Source organism: Corticium candelabrum, chromosome 11, assembly GCF_963422355.1.
Source record: "Corticium candelabrum chromosome 11, ooCorCand1.1, whole genome shotgun sequence".
Classification (NCBI taxonomy): Eukaryota; Metazoa; Porifera; class Homoscleromorpha; order Homosclerophorida; family Plakinidae; genus Corticium; species Corticium candelabrum.
In genome coordinates this window covers 2,309,158-2,332,493 of record NC_085095.1, presented here as the reverse complement: position 1 = coordinate 2,332,493, position 23,336 = coordinate 2,309,158, and the positions used below count along the sequence as shown (strand labels likewise).

The window sequence follows — 23,336 nt, the reverse complement described above, 5'->3', positions numbered from 1 at the left end:
ATTACCACCATCACGACGAATGCACACTCCAACATTGTGGCAAACTGGTACCGTGTGTGTGGTCACTTAAAATCCACATATGTATGTACACACATGATACAGTTACTGAGTACGTCTGTTATCCACTGCCAGTGTCTCTACTGTCTGCATCATTGTCATCAGCATCTTCAGTGTCCTTATTGTGGCTCATGGTGATTGCTGCTCTTACATAAGTCACCACATGTGATGTGCATGCAATACAAAGCACCCAGATAATAACGCATTTTCAAGTGTCTGAAAATGTTACATTTACAAACTGCCAACATTTCGTGGTGAAAAATATCGAAACAATTATTACTCTTAATGAGTTAGTGCAGTATGGTGTTGCTTGTTTTACAAATTCATTTTATTCGTGAACAAAGAAAAAGTGTTTACAAATATGAAGGATGCATCAAGCAAACTGTGGCCACTAGCTGCCTAACTGACTAACCCATGGCACGTACATGTTACTAGCACAAGCACTTTAGTATTTAGTGCTTAGTGTTTCATTGCACATGTAGCAGTATGAACATAGTGTGATCTCAATTTGTGTAGCTTTGTTGGTTTGTGGTTCTTTGCTCACATTTCATTATATTCGTTGTCTTACTTCATTACGGTTTTGCTGTAGATAACCGAGGATGACTTGAAGAAGACGTATGGTGGATCGGATCGGTCTCGTTCTTCGTACTATAGCTACTCGTCCGTATACAGCGCATCTGCCAATGCGTACATGCTTATGTACAGACAGAAATGCCCAGAGCAAAACACAGGTTATTATTATTATTGTGTTGTCATAGTCACTTGGTGTGTGAAGTTATGGTTTAGTATTGTTGTATCCAATTCTTGAAAGAACGTAGTGTTAAGCCTTGTTTACAACACCTAAGTTGGCACCAACGTAACGTAACGAACGTTTCCGTGGGTTATGTTCACAATTTAGTGTTGGCCAACGTAGACAATGACATCACGATAGGGACACCTCTTTCCAAGCATTGCTTTTGGCAATGATGTCTTTCTTTGTATGTGCGGGAAGTCACTTGCCACAAGCAAGGGTAGCTTTTGACGACTTCAAGTAGCTCCTCCTCCAAATTTTACAAATTGGCGTGCGCTACCGTAAACATGCATGTGATTCCTTGCACAAAGGCTGTTGGTCAAACGTTCCGTTTGGTTCCATTGGAATAGAACACCAACGTAATCTAACGTAACGTAACGTGACGAACAATAATCTGGTTGACAATTAAAGTTTCGTTACGTCGCTACGTTCCATTGGTACAGTACCAGCGTAGATATTGTGAACTGGCCTTCAGTGTCTGAAGAACAGTCCATCAGTCTTGAGGTGGTTAAATGGCGAAAATGTGCTTGTTGAAATCATTAACTGTTCACAAACTGTTCAATTATCAAAGCTGTTCAAACTGTTCAATGGGAAACTCCAACGGAAATACAGCTTGTTCTTAATGTAGAGTCCAACCACCACAGAAATACAACCTGCTCTTAAAATGTAGGCTTTGTCCTGAGACTTGCTGCTGTGCAAATTTTAGGCACACTGTCGCTTTGATGGGGAGAAAATGGAGAAAATGCGTGCTATATATGGAGCACCTACGCAGTACGCTGTGACATTATGAATTCCAAGCTCCGCCCTACTCCAAATAAACTGCTTTCAGAGGTAACCTATTTTGCAAGTATGGTATTGTCTTTTATGGTCTTAGAGAAGCTTTCTAACGAAAGTAAGATGATAAAGTCCATTTTCTCCCAGCAAACTTGACCCTCTCCTCTCACAAAAGACGAGGTTAGAGCACTGAAACTGAAAGGTAATTACAGACATGTCCCTTCTAGTTGATCACTCATTCAGGTCAAATTTAGGTAGCAGTCACAGCTCTAGCGATCAGCATGGCTCCTAGATGCCTCATCTGTGGCAAGAAGAGAAAACATGAGTCAACGTTTTCCGGTTTCTGTATCAAAACATGCACTAAAGGCACAGTAGACCAGCTGGCTAGCTCCAGTTGGTTAGCTCCAGTTGGTTTCAGAGAAAGTCGATCCGTCAGATTTACAAACAGACTGCGCTTTGACGATTTCTCAACCGAGTTGTCTGTCGAATTCTTCGATTCGCCCCACGCAAATTGTACCTCTGCCGCTTTGCCACGAGATCTGATTCTCGCTGTCACTTGTTCTGTTCCTCGTTATTCTGAGATGAAAAGCGAGTTCCTTTAGATACACTACTAAAACTCACACTAAAACAATAACTGCTCTTTCAGTTTCAATGTCACACGTCTGACACGGAAGAGGCGTGTCTGATTCCTCAGCTCTCTGGAAGAGAACCGTCTAGGCCACCTTAAACTTGAACCCTCAGCATTCGTAGATTAGCAGAACAAAAGTTGACATTAATTATGGTTGAGGTTTATTGCGCTAGCCTCATCTTCTGAGAGGAGAGGGTCAAGTCTGCTGGAAGAAATCGAACTCTAGCATCCTACTTTTATTACACAGAACACTTCTAAGGCCGTAAAACAAAAGATTCCTTCACAACTATCATTCCCATTTAGTCTGCGTGTAGTGTACTGGCAAGATAACTGACCTACGCAGACAATTCATTTGGAGTAGGCGGAGGTTAGCACAGGGTGCTGCAAGTTAGGTACATTATCAGTGTTCGAAATTCCCACTCAGCTACTCGCCAATCACGAGTCCAAATCAAAATTGGCGAGTAGAAAGTAGCTGTCCACTCGCCAGAGAAGCGGCTAGGCGTGTTTGAAGTTGTAGTCAGGAGGTGTTGAGTTACGTATGCTGTAGGGCTAATTGCGTACCTAGGTATTGAAAGCGCATGTTGGCTGTCAGAATTGTAATCATATCTATCTACCTTATCCACTTATGTTGTGTTGTGAGAAAGGATAATTACATAAAACAGCTGCTGAAACCGCAACCTCATATCTACACTCCTCTGTGTACACCTAAAATTCCACCGCAAATACTAGGGCTGAAAGGAATTCATTCCTACTATTTTACCGGTAGGGTATTGGCAATTTTGCTGTAATGGAAGAGTAGACAGAGAATGTGACTGCAAACCTGCAAACCTTCCTTGTGAAACCAGACATGCCTAGTGATGTTTTCTGACTCCATAATTACAGTACACCACACTCTTGTCATCTAGGCCTAAATGCTATTACCTAACTGTCTGTGTAATGATAAGTTCAAATTCACCTGTTGGTTTCTTCCAATGCAATATCATGCATGATCATGGTATATCACCATCTTTCCAAAACCATTTAGTTGCCTACAATATGCAGTGAGTTGTAACCAAATGTTGGTAACAAATTCAATCTAGTCCTAAGGTCAACAGCACACCAGGGCTTGCACACAGCTACATACATAAATATTGCAGGTCCACGTGCACATGGATTTTACAGTATTGCTCAAGACTTATATAAACATTCACATTGTAGGTGTACATGAATCTATATAAAAAACAGTAGTATGGAGCTTTTATGCATGGTTAGGTTAGGGTAAGTCTAATGTAATAGATCATGATGGAAATGTGAATACCATGGTCAGTTCTAAATATTAACACCTTTGATCCTACATAGGCTATTAAATTTCTATATGGTCAAATTTGGGGAAAGTTAAGAGGCGTCTTTACATTGCACCTTATGGCAAAAAAAATCATCTACAGCAAAACAATCAAGAATGATGACGAACACGAGTATAAAATGTAATGCACTTGTTTTTTGTTGTAAAACAAGCCAATCAGTAATCACAGGGTACGGTGGTAGTACCCTGTATGTAGGGATTGCCCAGGTTTTGGAGCATTGTGGGGCGTGGTTGTCTTTTTGTACGCTTAGAAAACATAGTAAATGTAGACTAAAATTTCTCAAAATTAACAAAATCAAATGTTTGCACGTTGTGTACTATATCCTATTTTTGTTTTGGTCAATAATCATCTAACAACCTAGAAAACAGTTGCTAGCCTCGGAGGCCCATGTGCCAATTTTGTTCTGATTTTTCTTCTTCTTAACGGATATCTCTTTTCGTACGCTAGGTACGGCTGTGAAACTTTAGAAAGCGCTTTAGAATTACCCAAACTCTATTTTTTGTTGATTATAGGAACCAAAAGGAATGTTAAAAAATTTGTGTTTCTTTCAAGCAGATTTGATCCTTTGACCGCCATCAACACTGTTGCACAGTTCGGGCCAATCACAGAGCAGTATTTGCGATGCTTGTCCATGGCAACCAGAGACAATGGACGAAGCGCCAATCAAATATGCCCAAAGAGTCTACCACCAGAACTGTGTAATTCGATCATGTTTGTCATTGTCCGATCTAGTCTGACATTGTTTGCGATACGCGTTGTACACAGGAGCAAAATTGACAAATAATTACGTACTCATAGCAATTTATAGGGGAACCCAAGTATTTGTAACGCATATCCCGTATATGATAATCTTTGGCTTTGACTCCAACTGCCGTTGCATATTCAATTATACACGCACAGAAGAAAGAGCAACGCAAAGGCACTAAAACTTAGGATCTATATTCATGCAACGTGCGCTATGATACCATGGTTCCGTATCTACCCCGTAGACCTAGAGACCACTTCAGCTTGAGTAAACTACCTCTGAATCATGTCTAACGAAAGCTTTTACATACATGTATAAACAGGTTTAATTAATCCCAATGAAAATGCACTAAATCTTAGACATGCCTAGAAAAGACGTACAGGGCCTGATGAAGACATGTGCACCCTAGGTATATGCTGCGCGCTTTTGTGCTCCTAAAAACTTACCAAACTAGAATTTTAAAAACTTTTTCTCTGAAAAAAGAACTAGATATAGGGATTGTATAAAAAGTAACAGAAACAAGATCTATAGATAATATAAACCAAAGCCAGACATCATTAGTGAATCATCCCAACCCCCACATGCCCTACATTATACATTTTGGGGGTTGGAAGGATTCACTAGTGATGTCTGGCTTTGGTTTATATTATCTATAGATCTAGTTTCTGTTACTTTTTATACAATCCCTACATCTAGTTCTTTTTCAGAGAAAAAGTTTTTAAAATTCTATACATATAAGTATAGTCTAGTAATTACAGCAGATTTATACAATCACTACTAGCTTGTAGACATACAGCTAGCTTGTTAATTAATAAATAATTAATGAAAGGGGAAGTGTGTAGCTATCATAGTTTTGATGATAGTTAAAGTTTCAACACGAATTTACTTACTTTTATTGTAATTGTACACACTTACTAAAATTATTGATATAATATTAATTTATGCACGCATTGGGACTCCAAGGCTTTTACTTTGGCAAGTAGAAACTTTTGCGAATTTCGAACACTGACATAGCATGTGTTTTCTGCCCTATCAAAGTGACAGCGTGCCTGAAAGTAGCACACCACGAATCTCAGGACAAAGCCTACATTTTAAGTGACTATCTGAAAAAGCGCCTCACCTTAGGAAGGCGAGCATCCTACTGACGCCTTTGATGCCATAGTTTTGTCGTCTTAAAATTAATTATTAGCGTTCAGAGTGTAAGCTGGTACACATCATAGGTGCGTGCTTTAACTTAATTGGAGTGTTGTCTCAACATGCATTGTTAGGGGCCGCCTGTAGTTATAAAGTGATTTTAAAATCCGAACAATGTTAGAATTTCTTCTTACCCACCTACCCCTATCTAATGCGAACAGCTGTCCATAGTTATCAAACAAATTCTCCATTCCCAACTGCATTTAAGAATCGTATTTCTGGACTTTCACTAGTAAACCCACTAGCTACTTTTGTCTTGTCGTTTGTGTCTGCACGGGATACCGAAGCAATCATACCAGGTGATTCTTTTTAGACCCATCACCATGCGAGCATGACCGTTTCGGTTCTGGTTCATCATGTTGCCAGAACTAACCGGTCCTATCCCGCTTCATGCTGGCATTGTGCATATTTGCATATTGGATTTCAACATTCTGAGGTATCACATTGTCTAGCCTTCCTGTTTTTTAGTATTTGTCACACTTGTGTGTAATCGCTATCATCTTTACTGCTTTAGAAGAAAGGCCCTCTCTTCCTATTCCGTACACCAAAAGAGAAAGCTGCTCTTTTATCACCTTACAAGCTCACACGGCCCATCCTTCGTACGGGCAAGATACTGTAGTGTAAAGATAGGTCTGTAGACACTTCGCGTGCAATCTTAGTTGCGAGATCCCGGCTGTGCTGAACGAATTCGAATCTTGCTCTTCGCACTTGTTTTGGCAAGAAACGACACGATTGGCCCCTATCGTTCGACGTCAGGAACGGGCAGTCTAAATTTGGTGAAGATACGATGTGCCGTTCCAGAGATATTCACACGCGAGCGGAAGCGAGTGCGATCGGCAGGAAATCGCGTCGTCGTGGGAGAAGTCAGGAAGACGACCACAATCTCACTTTCAACCTGAATGAATTCGGCGTGCGCAACCAAATTCAGCTGAGATCAGACTTGCCGTTTTTGAGAAACGCTCCAACAGACGGACACACAGACGGACAGACAGACACCTCTGCTTTATATATATAGATTGATATGTGAAGTCTGCGCATGCGCAATGTTTGAATGATTTCTAAACTTGAACAGCCTGTTGACCCACCCACCCACCTTGGAATGTTGTTCGGATTTGAAAATTATTTGATAATTATGGACAGCCTCCTAGTTACAGTGTTGATCTTTGTTGTACTTAATTTTCCAGGCATGTTCTGGACACTGCCTGAATGATGGCGCCTAAGCAGTCATTCAGATGTAATGCAGGTTAGGGTTTTTCCAAAATAAAAACAAGCACTTGGTGTCTTGTTTGGACATTTACGGTATTTGTTCAAAAGCATGCAATTTTGAGAGGCTGCATCACGTCACATTGCACAACTAAATTCCCTGAGCTACAAGTAATTTTGTGCAAATAGTGAGAATTTTTTTGAAATTTTGCAATTTATTTCTGCACAAATGAATCATTTCACGGTGTGCTGTTGAGGACAATGTGCAACTGGGGTAACGTATCGCTTAGTAGCAGACTTGTGTTTTGGAGGATGGACAGACTCTGACCATTCAAGTGGCCTGTTTTAACATAGCAAGACGAGATATATGTAAGTATTGTTATTGTAAATGTCTTGATTAAGAACTTGTCCATAGTGCCATCCCTCTGTAGTAAATCGAATAAAAATGCTTAAATAAGCACATATTGCTCTGTCTCATCTGTTGTAAAGTAACTTGGCAAAGGCTAGATCTTGCTGAATTGGTTTATTTTGATGTCTATTCAGCTTTCTTGGAGACATCTTGTTTTCCAAAGCACATTCACAAGCTGAGAGAGATGATGAAGGAGCAAGAAGAGCTGGAGCAAAGGCAGAAAGAACTTGATCGATCAGTTTGCAAGGTGATGGCGTCATCTTTATGTGATTTCTCCACATTTGTATATATGTATCTTATCCCTTGTTTGTTTGTTGACAAGCAGATCAAGTTGTTCTGTCGACATCCAACTGACCAGAAGATGATGGAGTTAAGACTGGAAGTTCACAAGGACAAGACACTCGAGGAGGCTACTGGAATTGCTTATGAGGTAGCAGTGTTTCACTGTGTTCTGTATTTGTTATTGACTTATGTGTTTATCTTTCCGCTTGTGTGTTCAAAGTCTGTTCTAAGTGTTGTTATGTGCATATGCATGTTTAAACACTATCTATTTGCGATGGATTATCTAGATGTATGTTGTTGTAGAATATCTGAAATTGTGTTTGCTGAAAATATTTTAAAATTTGCTTTGTTGTTTTTCCATCACAACACGTTGAATTAACTCATTAACAGGAGGAGGGTTATAATAGTGTCTCTGGACGGCTGGCCGAAGATGGCCAATTGGAATGCAGCACACGTGCTCATTCTGATCTCTGTTTTCAATTATCGTGCCAGTGGATGTGCTGTTGTCTTTGTTTGCTTTCAAGAGATAGCCAAGGATGTCAAGACAATCTCACCTGCCAGTCAATGTGTCTAGTCCCTTTGTGATGCTCTTCATTGGCTCTGACTAATTAGATTCAAAGTGGATGAAGGCTTTGTAACGTAAGGGTGCGTTTCTTTTACCTCCACCAGCTCAACCGGTTGAGACGGTAGAGTTGTTGCACATTCTTTTATCTCCATTGGATTCGGTGGCAGAAGTCCACCAGCTATTGCGCATGCCCATGTATGGACAAATGGCGAAAACAAGGCAGATGTATGATTTCAGCAGCTTGACCCTAACCCTAACGGTAATTCTAACCCCAAGATTTCAATTGATTCCTGTCTGCGCATCAATGCCTTCAACTGGGTTCCCGATAAATCTTAGTTGTTGAATAAAAGCATTATTACAATATCTACTTTAGCCATAGCAACAGCAAGAGTGACTCTAAAGAATAGTAGGAGATAGCGTTCTTTGTGGGCATTATCCATCTCAAGCAACATGTAAATGTGCTTGCTCGTCTCCATTCTTGTGTTTCTTTTACTGTCTTACACACAAAGATTACTTCTGTTCAACCAGAGTAGCTCTACCATCTCAACCGGTTGAGCTGGTGGAGGTAAAAAATGCGCCCTAAGTTAGAAGCCAAGGGTTTAGCACTGTAGTGCTTCTTCATTAATTTAGTATGTTGTAGCTCAAGTTTCAACATTAGAGAAGGAAATTATGATATCCACATGTACTGTGTGTGTTGTAAAGAAAGTTCTGGTTGTATTTTCTCATTTTCTTGCTGCTAAAAACCTTCTCAAGGGATTTTGTTAATATGTTTTTGCTATCAAAATCAATTATCGTACAGTATTTCACGAGTTCGAATGATGTGTTCTGTTGTTTCGTGGTATTGGAATACCATGTCGTTCTATACAAGCTTGTTGTTGAAAGTGAGTGTATCAGTCTAGTTTACAACTTTCGAAAGCCTAGGAAGTCTTTAATGCACATAGTGGGTATCAGCACTGCATAACAACATGTTGGTGTGCATTATCAGATGACCTAAAATTATTTATAATCAAAGCCAAGTCGTAGTTGGCAAGAACAGTATCAAATACAAGTGGTTGTCGTCTCTCTGCTAGTTTGTTCATTCCTTTTGTACACGGTGCATGTGGTATGAATGCATGGATTGTGTTATTATCTTCTGAACCGTTGGCTGGAATGGGCAGTTCTTTGTACCTGGATGTGTGTTTTGTCCAAATGGGAATGTCATTGCAACTGAGCATGTTGGTATACTTTTCAATGTATTACCAGATTAGCTGTTGTTCTATTTGAGTCTGTCGTTTCAGCGAGCATGTCATTCAAACCAGTGAAATACAGCATAATTGTGTGTGACTTATCACCACATCTTTTCATGTTGTTAGTGCTCTCTCAATGCTATTGCATAGATGCACACGTTTCTAATTATAGTGGCACGTGTGCGTAACTGTTTAAGACTTTAGATTCATCTGTCTTGTCATGACAGTAACAATATAATGTATACATGGAGTCACCTTGTATCTTCTATGTTGCAGATGTTTCAACTACAGAAGGTTGTGCCAATAGAGCGATGTCGTCTAGTAAAATACGATGAGTTTTACGAGTCACTGGAACATTCTTACGAAGGAGAAGAGGTAACCAACATTTCATTGTTTCTTTACATAAGTTGCTCGCTCTATAGCTCTTCAAGTGAGAGTCAGAAAAACGTATTAATGTTACATAGACTTGTAGCAACTGTCTTGTGATTTTAATTAATAATAATTATAAATTGTATTAAGTGTGGTGGTCTTTGTGTTTTTGATTGATTGAAAGTTGTGTGAAACACCAAGTGACTGCTCTGGCAGTTACAGTAACATCATGTCTGTTCAACTGTCTCTGTTGTTGTTGCAGGAGTATCCGATATCTAAGGTGTTAGGAGGTGTAAGACACATTTACAACTTTGACCTTCTACTTGAGATACGAGGAGAGGGTCAGAAATTCAAACACTATAAATCAGGAGGTAAGTCTTAACGTCCAACGTTCGTAAGTTAAGAACTTCTAATCTCTAACACAGTTGATAATTCAACTCTAATAGGGAAATGGGTATTCATGTAGTTTGCTTAAGTAAATCACACGTTTCAACACGAGTGTGTTGAATTAGAGTGTGTTCACACCGACATTTGGGCTAACAATGATTAGTAAGTCAAGTGGGCATGTGAGTGTAACGAGCCTCGACAATTTTCATTTGTCATATCCGGCAAGAATTCTCGTGAATTGTCTTGACGAATCCATTGCTTTAGGTTTTGAAGAGGAAAACATTTAGTTTGCTTTCTCTGGCAGCTCCTTCAGGGACGGCAGGAAGTTGTCACAGGCATGTAGTACACGTCTGCATGTGCGTCCGTATACGTTGCCATGTTGCTGTGTTTGTACGTTTAAACGTACAACACCACATCAGAAACATCGGCGACATGGTCTTCTTGTACACTACTACCTCAAGTGCCACAGTTACGTGCAACCGCTAACGCCACTAATGCAGTTGTAATGCTACTCTGTACTGCGTTAGAATGGCGTTACACTAATCATGATTAGGCTGGTGTGAACACGTTTTTAGTCGCTGCTAGTAATGTTATATTAAAGTAAGGTTTTGCTGTCAACAGTTATCAGGATTTTTGGAGTGGTGGTTGGGGGTATCTGCTGGATTAAAGGGCGTGGTTTATTTGTATTTAGATAAGTAGACAACTCCCGGACAATCAAGGTCTATAATCTGAAAGAGGAGACTAAGAAAGCTGCAAGTTCTCTCAACAGTCGGGGTACTATGTTGCCCAGTCTCACATTTATACTATATCATAGAATGGCATGGTTAAACGTCAGCCATCGATGCAAGAGCTGCAGGTTTTGAACAGCAAGTGCTCCTGTCTAGCAAAGTAACTGGACGACAACGTTGACTGGCTCTGTTACAAAGCACCTAGGATATAGCCTTGCTCATTGCTGACATCCAGACTGCTGTGTTGGATCTCAGAACTATCTTAGTGTCCTGAACACTAGATATAGATCGTGTAAAGATCGTATCATAGCAGAGTGGGTCTGCTGCCGTGTCAAAGTGCTCACCTTTCAAGACTGCTCATCTTCTATTGCTTGTTAGCTTGAAGCAAGTGAAACACTAGCTAAACTATGTAATGGTGGTCGGAGCATGTGGAGTGATGGTTGATGTTTGTTGAGTGATGGTTGGGCCCGACCACCGTTGGCAGAGCCCTGAGTTATGCGGTTACAAGGGTTACATAATACGTTTGATGTGGAAAGTATGTGGACTGGGTTATATGTAGCCTTTTCACTCGAGCTCCTTTCAAACCGAGCCGAGCCAACTGTTCACATGGCGTTCAGAAAAAGTGAGCCAGCTTACTTAGTGTGTGTGTGTGTGTGTGTGTGTGTGTGTGTGTGTGTGTGTGTGTGTGCATGCGTGCGCGTGTGTGTGTGTGTGTGTGTGTGTGTGTGTGTGTGTGTGTGTGTGTGTGTGTGTGTGTGTGTGTGTGTGTGTGTGTGTGTGTGTGTATCTTGCTATACATGTAATTATAGCTATGTATGGTCACTTGTACAGTAGAAACGCTTGCACTACCTTTTTTTGATTATGGATCGGCTACAAGCTACCCAAGATTGGTTGTATTGCTGTAAGTATGACATGGTGGGAGAAGGTCTGGCTACGTGAGTATGATGGAAGGGAGAGGGTCTTCTGGCTACATAAGACTGTAATACGACTGATCCGGCTTGGTTACTATTTACACAGTGAATATGAGCCGAGTCGAGTCAAACTGTGCTGGCACAGCAGTTTGAGGGCCATTCCAGTGCGGCTCAGCTGGGCCTATTATATTTATACAATGTTTCAAAAAAGAGCTGACCCATGCCAACTTGTGTTGGCCAAGTTACTTAATTTTTTAATACAGTCCAACCTCGCTAATCTGAATTACCTTTGGCTTGCGTACCCAGACCCTATTGGGCAGTCTGATCTGGGTTGCTGTTATCTAGTTTTCAGCAAATTCTCATATCTGACAATTTTAAATCTTGGCTGTCACATTATTTAGAAGTACATGTAGTCGTTACACCACAAACATGACATGTGCGTACATGTGTAGAGACATACATAAATGCACTGTAGTCCTTTTCAGAATTAGAGGCAGTTGAGGTTTCCTTGGATATATCATGCTAGGAAGCACGTAGGCTCGTGAAATTGACACCATTGGAAAGCCCATCACATAGCGGTTCCGCCTAGCCTCGACACTAGGACTTCCTTTGCTTTAGGTGGTCTTTCCACACGAGGATAGCAACGGTTATCACGTGACATTGTCTCTGTAATTTACAAGGCTATCAGCATCAATGGTACCCGCAATGATATTATTTAGCCTACATGGTTGCTGTAATGAGCTACGATGGGCAGTTCTAAGCTGACACCAGAGCTGATCCAGGAAGTTAATGTGGGAAAATATACACGCCAGCAAGGAAACAGCTTTGCAAAACTTGTTAGCAAGCTGTCACTGTCACTGTCTGTAGTTGATTGTCACCGTCCTTGTCCTCTTCACTTTTCATGAAGTACGAGTGACCTCAGTGTAAACAGAATGTAGAAAAAGGGAGATACTAACAGTTGATGCGTCATTTTGTAAAATGATCATGAGAATGTTGGTCAAGAACACTATGACACACCCATTATTCACAACTGCCTCTAATTCTAGCACATACAGTATTTCTTCGAATAGTGACTGCCCACGAATAGAAGCCGCCCTCAGTTAGAAGCTGCAGCTGAAGTGAGTATTGAAAATAGAGTCCGCCATTGAATTGAGGCCGCACTAGTCTGCAAAGTTACTGGCCACGCCTATATTACATGACTTGTCTGTCAATTATATTTTTATCAACACAACGTACAGCAATACCATGGTACTGTCTACGTGATTCTCAGCTCATGTGCATCTAGAATGTAGATAACATAGTAGTCTTGGCATTTACAGCTAAACCTGCCATCGTTGACACCTTCAAAAATGTCCAATTATGTCAACAGAAAGAAATGTGATGTTCAAGTACCAATGTGGCACAGTGTGAAGTAGAGACTTAATATTTAAAAATAGAGACCATCCTTGAATACAAGCCACCCTCGTTCACAGGCCATAGTTCTGTAAACTTGTTAAAATTAGAGGCCGCGGCCACTATTTGAAGAAATACGGTACTCTAGTGGTGTGGGTGTCCGAGGCAAGGTCTGGACCTCCAAGGCTACGCATTTCGGCATTTTTAGTAATCCGAACAATTTCGCTAATTTGAACAGGGCTTGGCACTGGGCTGTTGATATTAGTGAGGTTCAACTGTATTGGATGACGTAGAATTGTATAACATCACTTGAAGAGAATACACCACACCCTTTGTCGTTATTGAAACATTGACTGCAAGGCTAACTGGTGATGTACCTACAGTGTGTAAAGTATGTATGTGTTGATATTATGTAGGAGTCACCATCAAGGCATTTCTTGTCGACTTGGAGAACGAGACGATGTCCAGGGCTGCCACTGTCCGTTCACATCTGTCGGATACGATAGCCGATCTGACATGCGATATAGCAGAGGCATTTAATGTGTCTTCAAAGAAGATGAGACTTTGTGTGGAGCAGTACTACAGAGATGTGAAGGTCCTTGACGTTCCAGATCGGGCTTTGAAGAAGGAAGGATTTTACAAGACAGCAAAGGTAATACAATTAGTTGTACATATGCCTTGATGCTTGCAAACACTAACAGCGAGCTCGTGTGTACTCTGTATGTTGTTGTCTTGCAAGGCAATGGACCAGGAAGCATTAAATGATGATAAGATGTGTATATCTGCGTGTTAACTGGTTGATTGTGTGTGTGTGTGTGTGTGTGTGTGTGTGTGTGTGTGTGTGTGTGTGTGTGTGTGTGTGTGTGTGTGTGTGGAGAGAGAGAGAGTGTGTGTGTGTGTTTGTCTGTCTGTCTCCTTATGGGTACAGTTAATTTTTGTATGGTTTGTCTTTGATTTTTGGTATTTTATTGTTGGTCGTTACGTGTAGTTACTACCATAACTTTAATGTTTCAACATCTCCAATGATGATATACGTGCATATTGCTTGTTTAGGTATTTGCTGAGGCGAAAGGAGAAGATGTTGATTTCTTTGAATCTAGACTTTTCAAGTTTCTGGACAGTGCAGCCAACTCAGTGATTTTGTCTGTTACGATACCATCTAGTGAGCTACAGCAGAATGGTGACGTTCAGAGTGACAAGAGTTTGGAAAACAGGATCGGTGGAAGCGACGCTACTGGAGGTAGTGACACCAAAGACGATGATCAACCACCACCTCTCATGCCAAAACCGAAAAGTGAACGGAACTGTAGCTATTTGTGTGTGTGTGTGTGTGTGTGTGTGTGTGTGTGTGTGTGTGTGTGTGTCTGTTTGTTTGTTTGTCTGTCAGTCTGTTTGGCTGCCTGTCTGTTTGTTTGTCAGTCTGTTTGTCTGTTTGTTTATCAGTCTGTTTGTCTGTCTGTTTGTCTGTTTGTTTATCTGTCTGTCAGTCTGTTTGTTTGTCTATTTGTCTGTTCATCTGTCAAGTTTTCATATATTTTATACATCGAAGCTAATACAGGTGAAACTACAGTAACAGCTAATGAATCTGTCTGTCTGTCTGTCTGTCTGTCTGTTTGTCTGTCTTTTATTTCTTACATCAAACTATGATACAATTCTGCAAAGAACTACAGTAATACAACTAGACTAATGTTCATTGAAAGCTAACATTACAGCAAACTAAAACACTTATATATAACTAAGAATAATGACGAATAAATTGGGTGCTGAGAGAGTCAGGCCTCTCAGACCCACCGCACAACATGCTAAGTTTCTTAGATATATCTTGAACATTACACTTCTGTAATTGTACAGAGAATCTTTTTCTCCAAAAGTCTAAAAATTCCACAGCATTAGGTCTTCCTGCTTCATCTGATGAAAAGGCTGCCAGTTTCTGCAAAAACTTTCTCGCTTCTCCCCGTGATCCAAAATGTTTCATAAGCAGTGGAACGACTTTGACTACTGAGCCTCCAGGCAGTTTGTGTTGTTTGTACTTGGACATCTTTCTGGTTTCTCTTCGATTAGCTGCAACTACTGTTGCCTCAGCAGAGCTTGGGAAAACATCTGAGCTCCAAGGGTGTACCAACGAGATGTTAAGATCAAGATTAGAACCCGACTCAGCATCAAACATGATAATGTCAGGTTTTTTAGATTCAGAGTTTTTTGGATTTCAAAGTCCACATTTATTAGTATACATAGTGCAGCACAAACTACTTTAGTAGTTTCTATTTTTTAAAGGCGATGCCAATGAGGGTTTTGAAGTGATAAAAATGCTTATTAGAGGCACATCAATGTCTCAACTTAGATAAAAATCAACTATCTCTCTAACTGTTTTCTATGTCACGTGATAAATATGTTTGTCTGTCTGTCTGTCTGTCTGTCTGTCTGTGTATTTGTTTGTTTGTCTGTCTGTCTGTATATCTGTCTGTTTCTCTGTTTGTCTGTCTGTTTGTCTGAATGTTTGTCTGTTTGTCTGTCTATCTGCATGCTTGTCTCTTCAGTAGTTTGTCTTATTTTTATCTGTCTATGTGTTTGTCTGTCTGTCTTTTGTTTGTCTGTTACTCACTAATGTTTATAACTTTTGTTTATCTATGTTCTTTAGCCATAACACTGAAAGTTGATCGACGTATCACTTTGTCAGATCTCAAACAGAAGTTGGAGCAGCATGTTGGGCAACCTGCCAGCCAATTTAGAATTTTTCGTGTTTACTCTAACAACCAGGAGTTTGAAGCGACACGTTTAGAAGACACCCTTACGGCTTTCTCGGATGATACAAAGCTGGTAGTAAAGTATGGCCGAGCTCTAGCACCAGGGGAGTTCAGAGCAAAGGTTTATGAGCTTCTAGTGAACAATCCTGAGGTACACATATGATAGACACAAGTCAGTGGTGTTACACACACACACACACACACACACACACACACACACACACACACACACACACACACACACACACACACACACACACACACACACACACACACACACACACACACACACACACACACACACACACACACACAACTGTGTATGCATGCCCACTGCTCTTAACAAATCTTTTTCTTCCTTTCTAGCCGAGTAAATTTCTCTTTGACTGGATTATATCAAAGAAGATGACAGTCGGCAAATGCAAAGAAGAAATGTTACCCGAACTGGAGAAACACGGCATTAAGACTTCATTTGATCGGTACATGCAGTTTATAACATATACACACATTGCTCACATGCATCCATTACTGTCTAGACTACGAATACGCAAAAAGACGTGGAGAAATCCAGGAACCATCCTATTGAACGATCAAGTCTTTGATACCGACATCTCAATATACAGCAACTGGGAAATGTTTGTTGAAGTGCTTAATGGTAAGAATACTGCTACAGTAGAACCCTGGAATTGTGCAACTACCTTTAGGTTTGTTGAGTCCTATTTCTAAGGTGGTATTTGTTCTGAGTCTGTGTGGCAGTGTGTAGGCCACACGTCTGTTATTCACATGGGACATCATGAAGTACATCATTAATTAACAAACTTCTATGGTACAATGTCCATAACATAAGAATGACTAGAGTAAGGCGGGGTTCTACTGTATATAGAAGTCACGAGACGTAAAGCGTAAAACCAGGCAGGTTGTAGCGTGGCATGTGAGGGCCAAAGCTGTATAGAGTATATACACCACCTTTTCCAGTCTGGACCTGCCACTGATTCTATCCTATCAGTCAATTAGAAGCCAATAAAAGTAGGCGTGTTCATAAGAGTTGGCGTGCCCCATAGCATTGTGAAGCTAAGCTCTCTCTTCATTCTAGAGGTCACGCTATGCCCCTGAACCAGGTCTCTTCTTTTGCCACGTCTTTCCAATGCCAAACTTTGTAGCGAGTTGCCATCGACTTTTTTCGTAACTCTCATCAACTGGTCTATTTCTCTTCCAGCGACAGTTTTTTCCTCTACTTCACAGATTTTGTGGAACTTTGCGCCGTCATTTTCCTACACTTTATTCGAGAATACTGTGGAGGTACGCATGTGCTTGACTGCGATTGTGAGGGCTAAGAATGGTCGGAGGGACCACAAAAGTTTGTTCACAATTCTGAGGTGGTTGTATTGCCAAGAACACAGTGTATTACAGAGATCCTCGAACTGAAAAGCTTGTAATTCTGGTCGTACTTCTGGGGTGGTTCTAGTTTCAGGGTGGTTGCAAGGCGTTGTTCTACTGTACTGCCATTTCTGTGTGTTTCTTGTTTGTATGGAATTTATTGTATTGTCAGGACCTGAACCTCTACAAGGGCCATCACACATGTCATTGTTTGCAAGGAGGTGGTGTCCATCGACGTACACTCTGCAGCCTTTTCAAGAAGTTGTTCTCGAGCAGTCGTCTCCTTTAGAGTTGAAAGAGAAGGTGTTGTGAGATTATGTGTGGAATTGTTCGACGTTTCATGTTGTTTCTTGTAGATTTCTCGTGCCAGTGATATTCCAGTTGAAAGAGTGGAGTTTGCTAAAGTGAGTAGTCGTATAGTCAAATGGACACAATGAAATGATGGTCATACAAACAATAAAGAAGTTGTTACTCATACCCTGAAAGAAGAAATTTGATTTGTGCGAGAGAAAAACTGTGCTTTTCTAGAAACATGACTACTTGTGCGGAATTAATTTGTGCGACAATAAGGCCGACCCATCTAATTTGTACAAGAGGAAATCCAACTCCATTTAATTTGTAGAGAGATTGCTAGCCTTGAATTTCCAGACCAGAAAGCGTGCGAACTCTAGTCTGGACCAAAACAGTACTAAAATGATTTCGGAAGTATTTATCAAAAGCAATGCTAATTGGTAGTCTAACAGTGTAGGATCGTTTTACCTAGATCAACATATCATTTGTACATGCCATGAGATCTCACGAACGAAGAAGAGAGAAACGTCTGCCATGTTTGCGGCGATATCTTGGTGGACAGCATGAAACCACGACTCTTTGATTCTTCGGCAGACCGCTAGCTAGTCTAACCGCTCGACTGGCGAGACTACCGCTCGACCAGTTGTCAAAGATGATGGTCTAGCGACGCTGCTATGCATGTCCTGTCACCGCAAGATTGAAAAGATTGAAGAACTGAAGCTGAAACTAAAAGTAAGATGTGTGCATGCGCCAGAGTCTTCATCACTGCTCTGGCGTGCACTTAGCCGCCCACGAGAATTTCACATGCACGCAATCAGCGTTTGTGCACTTAGCATGACCAATTACTGTTACACCAATCAGAATTTACAACCGACATTCCGGTTGTAAGGAGCTGATTGGCTTAGAAGGCTATTTCCGAAATCATTTTAGTATCGACTTGGTCCAGACTAGAGTTCGCGCTCTCTGGTCTGGAAGTTTGAGGCTAAGGGATTGCAACAAAAGATCAACTTTCCAAGACTGTAACAGTTCCAGCTGTACTGAAACTATTTGTATCAGTAGACATGTTACGTTAGTTGACGTGACTGCAGTGTCCGGGTAGTGGTATGTGCGTGTTAGCCACGAGACTGGCACGTGTTTTCATACTGATCATGTGCAAGGGAAAATATATGTGGAATTATTTATTTAGTGCGATGGGCTTGTGATCACACAAAATCGCACACATTTTTTCCCACACAAATTTTTTCTTTCAGGGTAACACTTTGTGTCAAAATGTATTAAAAACATTTTAGATATTATATAATAATAAGTTGTGTTTATTTATGTGTATTCAATATACTGTTCATGATACTTGTGTTAGTGTTAGTGTGGTAGACTCTGGCCATCACACATCATGTGAACATGCAAAATTGAATCACACAGGATGTAGACCAGGCATGTGCTCGTTGCTGAGATTTGGCATGGAAAGTAGATTGCAATAGTTAATTAGTAATAATAATCAATTAATTAATTATGGATTGTCGTATTCGATTCATGTGCACCAGGAACTTAGGTATTGATATCAATTGTAGGTGATTATTTATTATTTATTTGTTTATTAATTGAGTAAATATTAATTATTTATTATGTGTCGTTATGCCCCTCCATAATGGGCAAGTGAGGTCTTTACCCCCATCTGGGCGCCCACCAACCCGGCAGGTGAGCCCAGCGGGGTACATGTTTCCGTGTAGTCCATACGGCGATCAATGACTAGCCAATTCGATATTATTATTATTATTATTATTATTATTATTGTTATTATTATTGCCATGCTTTATTGCAATGTGGCTGTTAGGGCTTGATTTTTTAAACGTTGGGCATCAAGACATCAGAAGAATAAGTTTAATGTGTGCCAATGTGTTTGTTGATGATTGTTTATGCTACTAATCTAAAATCTGCTAACAAATTTTATGAGAAATCAGAGTGCTGTCAGACCAGTAATGTGTACTAGAGTGCATGAGTTTAACAGTAAATACTGAACACCAAAGTTTCTTGATACAATTGTATCAAGACTTCTACAGATCAAGATATTACTCTTATTTGAAATCTCACAGACAAACCAGACCAGCAACGATTTTACTGTCTTACACATGATTTACTGCTGTATAACTCTGTGTGTGTGTGTGTGTGTGTGTTTGTACCCACTTGTTAGTGTTTGAATGTACACATAGAAGTTGAACATGGCAGTTACAAACAGTGTTTATGTTTAGGGTCGTGGCTCCTTTCCTTGTGACGTCTCACTCCTTGAAATCCAAGAGGAGCTAGACTGGAATCCAACTGTGACTGTACTTAATGTCTGGCCATTGTATATATACGATGACGGGGCTGTCATCTTTTATAGGCAAGCCAACACACCACACACATAAATAGAAATTTTTATCTAATCATAATGTCTCCGTAGGGACAGCGAGGAGAAACCCATGACACTCAGCGAGGAGAGACGACGGGAAATACAAAAGGAGGAAAGTGCACGATACGCTAAGTCTAACAACAATCGCTACCAATATTACAGGAAAGAGAAAGCGTTGAAAATCTACATGGACACGACTCCCCAGTCAACTAGCCCGAGAGACTCTCCACCACCGGAGTCGTCTAGTCAGCATTGAATTGCGACCCTTTTTTGACTATTTGAAATTATGTATTTAACGTGTGACCGATGAGTTGCTGGTTCGACGAGACCAGACTAGGATACATTTCTCATCTGACGGTCATCCTTGCTAATCCCTTTGCATTTGTTGATTGAACTGGTGTTTGCTGCTGTTGTCATTGTCGTAGCTCTCTTTATGTATGGTAGTCACGGTATTATGCGTTAGATACTTGTATGATTGATTCTTTTATTTACTGTTTGTCATCGTTTCGATGAGGGACAAGATCAGATTGGTTGGAGCCGGAAAACGAAATGCAAACTTTAGTGATTGTTTTGTTATTTGGGACTGGCAAAGTGTTTATTTGTTTTTTCATTCGTTGTGTAGGATGGACTATAAGAATATGGTTTAGATCATGTGCTGTAGTTGGTGACATAGAGAGCCAGACAGTAGCAGAACTTGGACTTCAAAGTGGTAGGAAACTGGGTTTACTTTAGGCTAGGCTTTCAGGGTGGGCCAACTGGTGCTAGACACCAGAGGTTGGTCTTGGGCACTCATCAAGCAAAGATTTGGCAGCAAGGCTTGAAGCCACTTAAGCAGATGGTGATGTCACGACTGTGACTGAAGAGCGTTGATTCCGTGAACACAAGTGTTTGTGTAGGTGTGTCTGTCTGCATGCATGTATGTATCATGATGATACGTACATACGTACATACACGAGTATGTATGTATGTATGTATGTATGTACGTATGTATGTATGTATGTATGTATGTATACGTATGTATGTATGTATGTATGTATGTATGTATGTATGAACTCAAGAGACGGTGTGACTGGTTCTGCGCAAGCTTTTTTCATCTAAATCAGCTTCGTGCGCAGGTTTTTTGTGGCGTACTGTGCAATACTGTGTTCCTAATACGGAAGTTTTTAAAGCCTGCAATATAGATGGTATTGAAACGTTTTTGCTATCAGCACAATTTCGTTGGTCGGGTCACCTAGTTTGTATGGAAGATGAGAGAATACCAAAAGCCGTGTTCTATGGAGAAATAAAGGAGGGTGTACATTCAAAGGGAGGTTCTAAAAACGGTTCAAGGACAGTCTAAAGGCAAACCTAAAGTCTTGCAACATTAATTCTCAGCTTTGGGAGAAAATAGCTATTGACAGGCCATTATGGAGATTGACATGCAGAACTGCCATTGACCAATTTGAGCAATATCGCTGTGCAACCCTAATATTCAAACGACAAACCAGAAAAGCGTGCAGTCATCAAAGCACCTAATACATTTGTAACATCTGTGGTCGCATATGCGGATTTCGTATTGGGCTGTTTAGTCACAGTCAAAGCCACACATGAGATTTGTTGAAATCGACTACTCAGTCCATCATGAACCTATATTGCGGTTCCTCAATGTCAGCAATCCTTCATCAAACTTCCTGTTCAGAAAGATGTGCAGAATTTCCCTTGGCACATCGTTTGCAATCTGGTGTCGAAGAAATTCAGACTGTTGGATGTACTCAGACTTATTTGTGTAAAAGTAGTAATAGCTTTAATTCTATGTTTTTAGTTTTGACTCTTGCTATCTGTTGCTGTTTAGTTTAGTGACCTATTAATCTTGTGTCGTACTAGTTGTACGTAGGCAAGGGGTTCAAAAACGCCCCTCGGGATGAATACCATGAATGTTTGTACGTATGTATGTGTGTGTGCATTATGTAGGTAGGTAGGTTGGCTTCAAACCAGTCTCGTGCAGTTATGTCCACGTGGGCATCTCATTTCTATTGGGCACCAGGATGCATTACTGGTGCCACACCAAGCACCACTGAACTTGGCCACCCCTGGCATTGGGGGTGTAACTGCTATTGCTGATGTTGAGTGTAGGTGGACCGTGATCTTACATGTACTACTAATTTTGAGTCAGAGTTAGGTTTTAGGTTATATTTGGGTGTCTATTTTCTGTAAGGATGTAGCTCTGTTATGTCTTCTTGAGGACGTGGTTTGAACTTTGCAATTGGGTGTGTCATGAACCATTCAGTTAGCCTTGTTTGTCTTTCTCATTAGATCTGCACTCTTACTAATTAAATTGTCTTTCCAAACATGGTGGACTAGCTTTGCAAATACTGTGCTAATATTTGGGTGTACAGTACATGTTCAGGGGCAGCAGAAGCTCCTATGGATTAGGGGGGTGCATGAGAAAATTTCATAACAGACCATCACCATCTTGATTTTAACTGAATTTGGTTGGTTGTCATTGACTAATCTGTGACAGAAGTAGCCAGAGCAGCATGCACACAAATGATCATGACAATGTATCAAGCGAGTCAACTCTAACGCAAACAGCAAACTTCCAAAGTATTTTCGTTGATTATTGTTTACTAAAACAAAGTCCTATTACGTAGTGTCCAGTATTGGAAGGGAAATGCCCTCAATCCTGATATCAGAGGGGCAGGTGCCTCTTCTGCCCCCCAGATTCTGCCGCCCCTGATTAGCTTTGTCTACTCCGGACGATCCTTTATGTATTGACTTATTTTATAGAAAACAATTAATCCTAACGGAAATGAAATATGTAACTATATTGTACAGTAGGTGCCAACTGTACTGTGTTGTATGTGTACAGACTGTAGCTTAGTTGGAAGGAGTGAACAATGATGTTGTTTGCTTGTTAACAAAGTTACTCTCCGTACACGTAATGTGATATACAAAAAATGAAGATGAAAGACCTTCGACCTTTCATTCTTGTAAATGTGTACACTTTTTGGTGTACCCTGAACCCATCTCGACATCTTATTTTTAGGAGTGTCTTGATTGTGATTCACAATTAATTTTATCTGATTATAGAATGTTAGTTATGCTGTGACTTGAAGTCTTCTGTCCTTTCAAGCTCATCCAAGTCGATTTCCCTAGTCTTGTGTCGATATCCGTATTGTTGGGAAAGGTGTGTGTGTGTGTGTGTGTGTGTGTGTGTGTGTGTGTGTGTGTGTGTGTGTGTGTGTGTGTGTGTGTCTGTGTGTGTGTCTGTGTGTGTCTGTGTGTGTCTGTGTGTGTGTCTGTGTGTGTCTGTGTCTGTGTGTGTGTGTGTGTGTGTGTGTGTGTGTGTGTGTGTGTGTGTGTGTCTGTGTCTGTGTCTGTGTCTGTGTCTGTGTCTGTGTCTGTGTCTGTGTGTCTGTGTGTGTCTGTGTGTGTCTGTGTGTCTGTGTGTGTGTGTGTGTGTGTGTGTGTGTGTGTGTGTGTGTGTGTGTGTGTGTGTGTGTGTGTGTGTGTGTGTGTGTGTCTAGATTATAAATTACAATTGCATAACAGTCTG

At 40.7% G+C, this 23,336-nt stretch overlaps 1 protein-coding gene across 1 annotated transcript in view; it reads left to right on the top strand.

The window, feature by feature from the left end:
* The window catches only part of LOC134186294 (ubiquitin carboxyl-terminal hydrolase 47-like), a 35,527-nt gene extending 15,190 nt beyond the window's left edge, over window positions 1–20,337 (top strand). Inside the window, exons 13-26 of the mRNA XM_062654220.1 lie at window positions 647–788; window positions 7,278–7,390; window positions 7,469–7,573; window positions 9,493–9,591; window positions 9,848–9,956; window positions 13,420–13,655; window positions 14,057–14,297; window positions 15,642–15,898; window positions 16,114–16,226; window positions 16,284–16,402; window positions 17,297–17,427; window positions 17,481–17,528; window positions 19,662–19,792; window positions 19,853–20,337. Coding sequence (XP_062510204.1) covers window positions 647–788; window positions 7,278–7,390; window positions 7,469–7,573; window positions 9,493–9,591; window positions 9,848–9,956; window positions 13,420–13,655; window positions 14,057–14,297; window positions 15,642–15,898; window positions 16,114–16,226; window positions 16,284–16,402; window positions 17,297–17,427; window positions 17,481–17,528; window positions 19,662–19,792; window positions 19,853–20,057 — 2,049 coding nt within the window. The 3' untranslated portion in view covers window positions 20,058–20,337. The remainder of the gene's footprint in view (window positions 1–646; window positions 789–7,277; window positions 7,391–7,468; window positions 7,574–9,492; window positions 9,592–9,847; window positions 9,957–13,419; window positions 13,656–14,056; window positions 14,298–15,641; window positions 15,899–16,113; window positions 16,227–16,283; window positions 16,403–17,296; window positions 17,428–17,480; window positions 17,529–19,661; window positions 19,793–19,852) is intronic.
* Window positions 20,338–23,336: the final 2,999 nt, after the last annotated feature.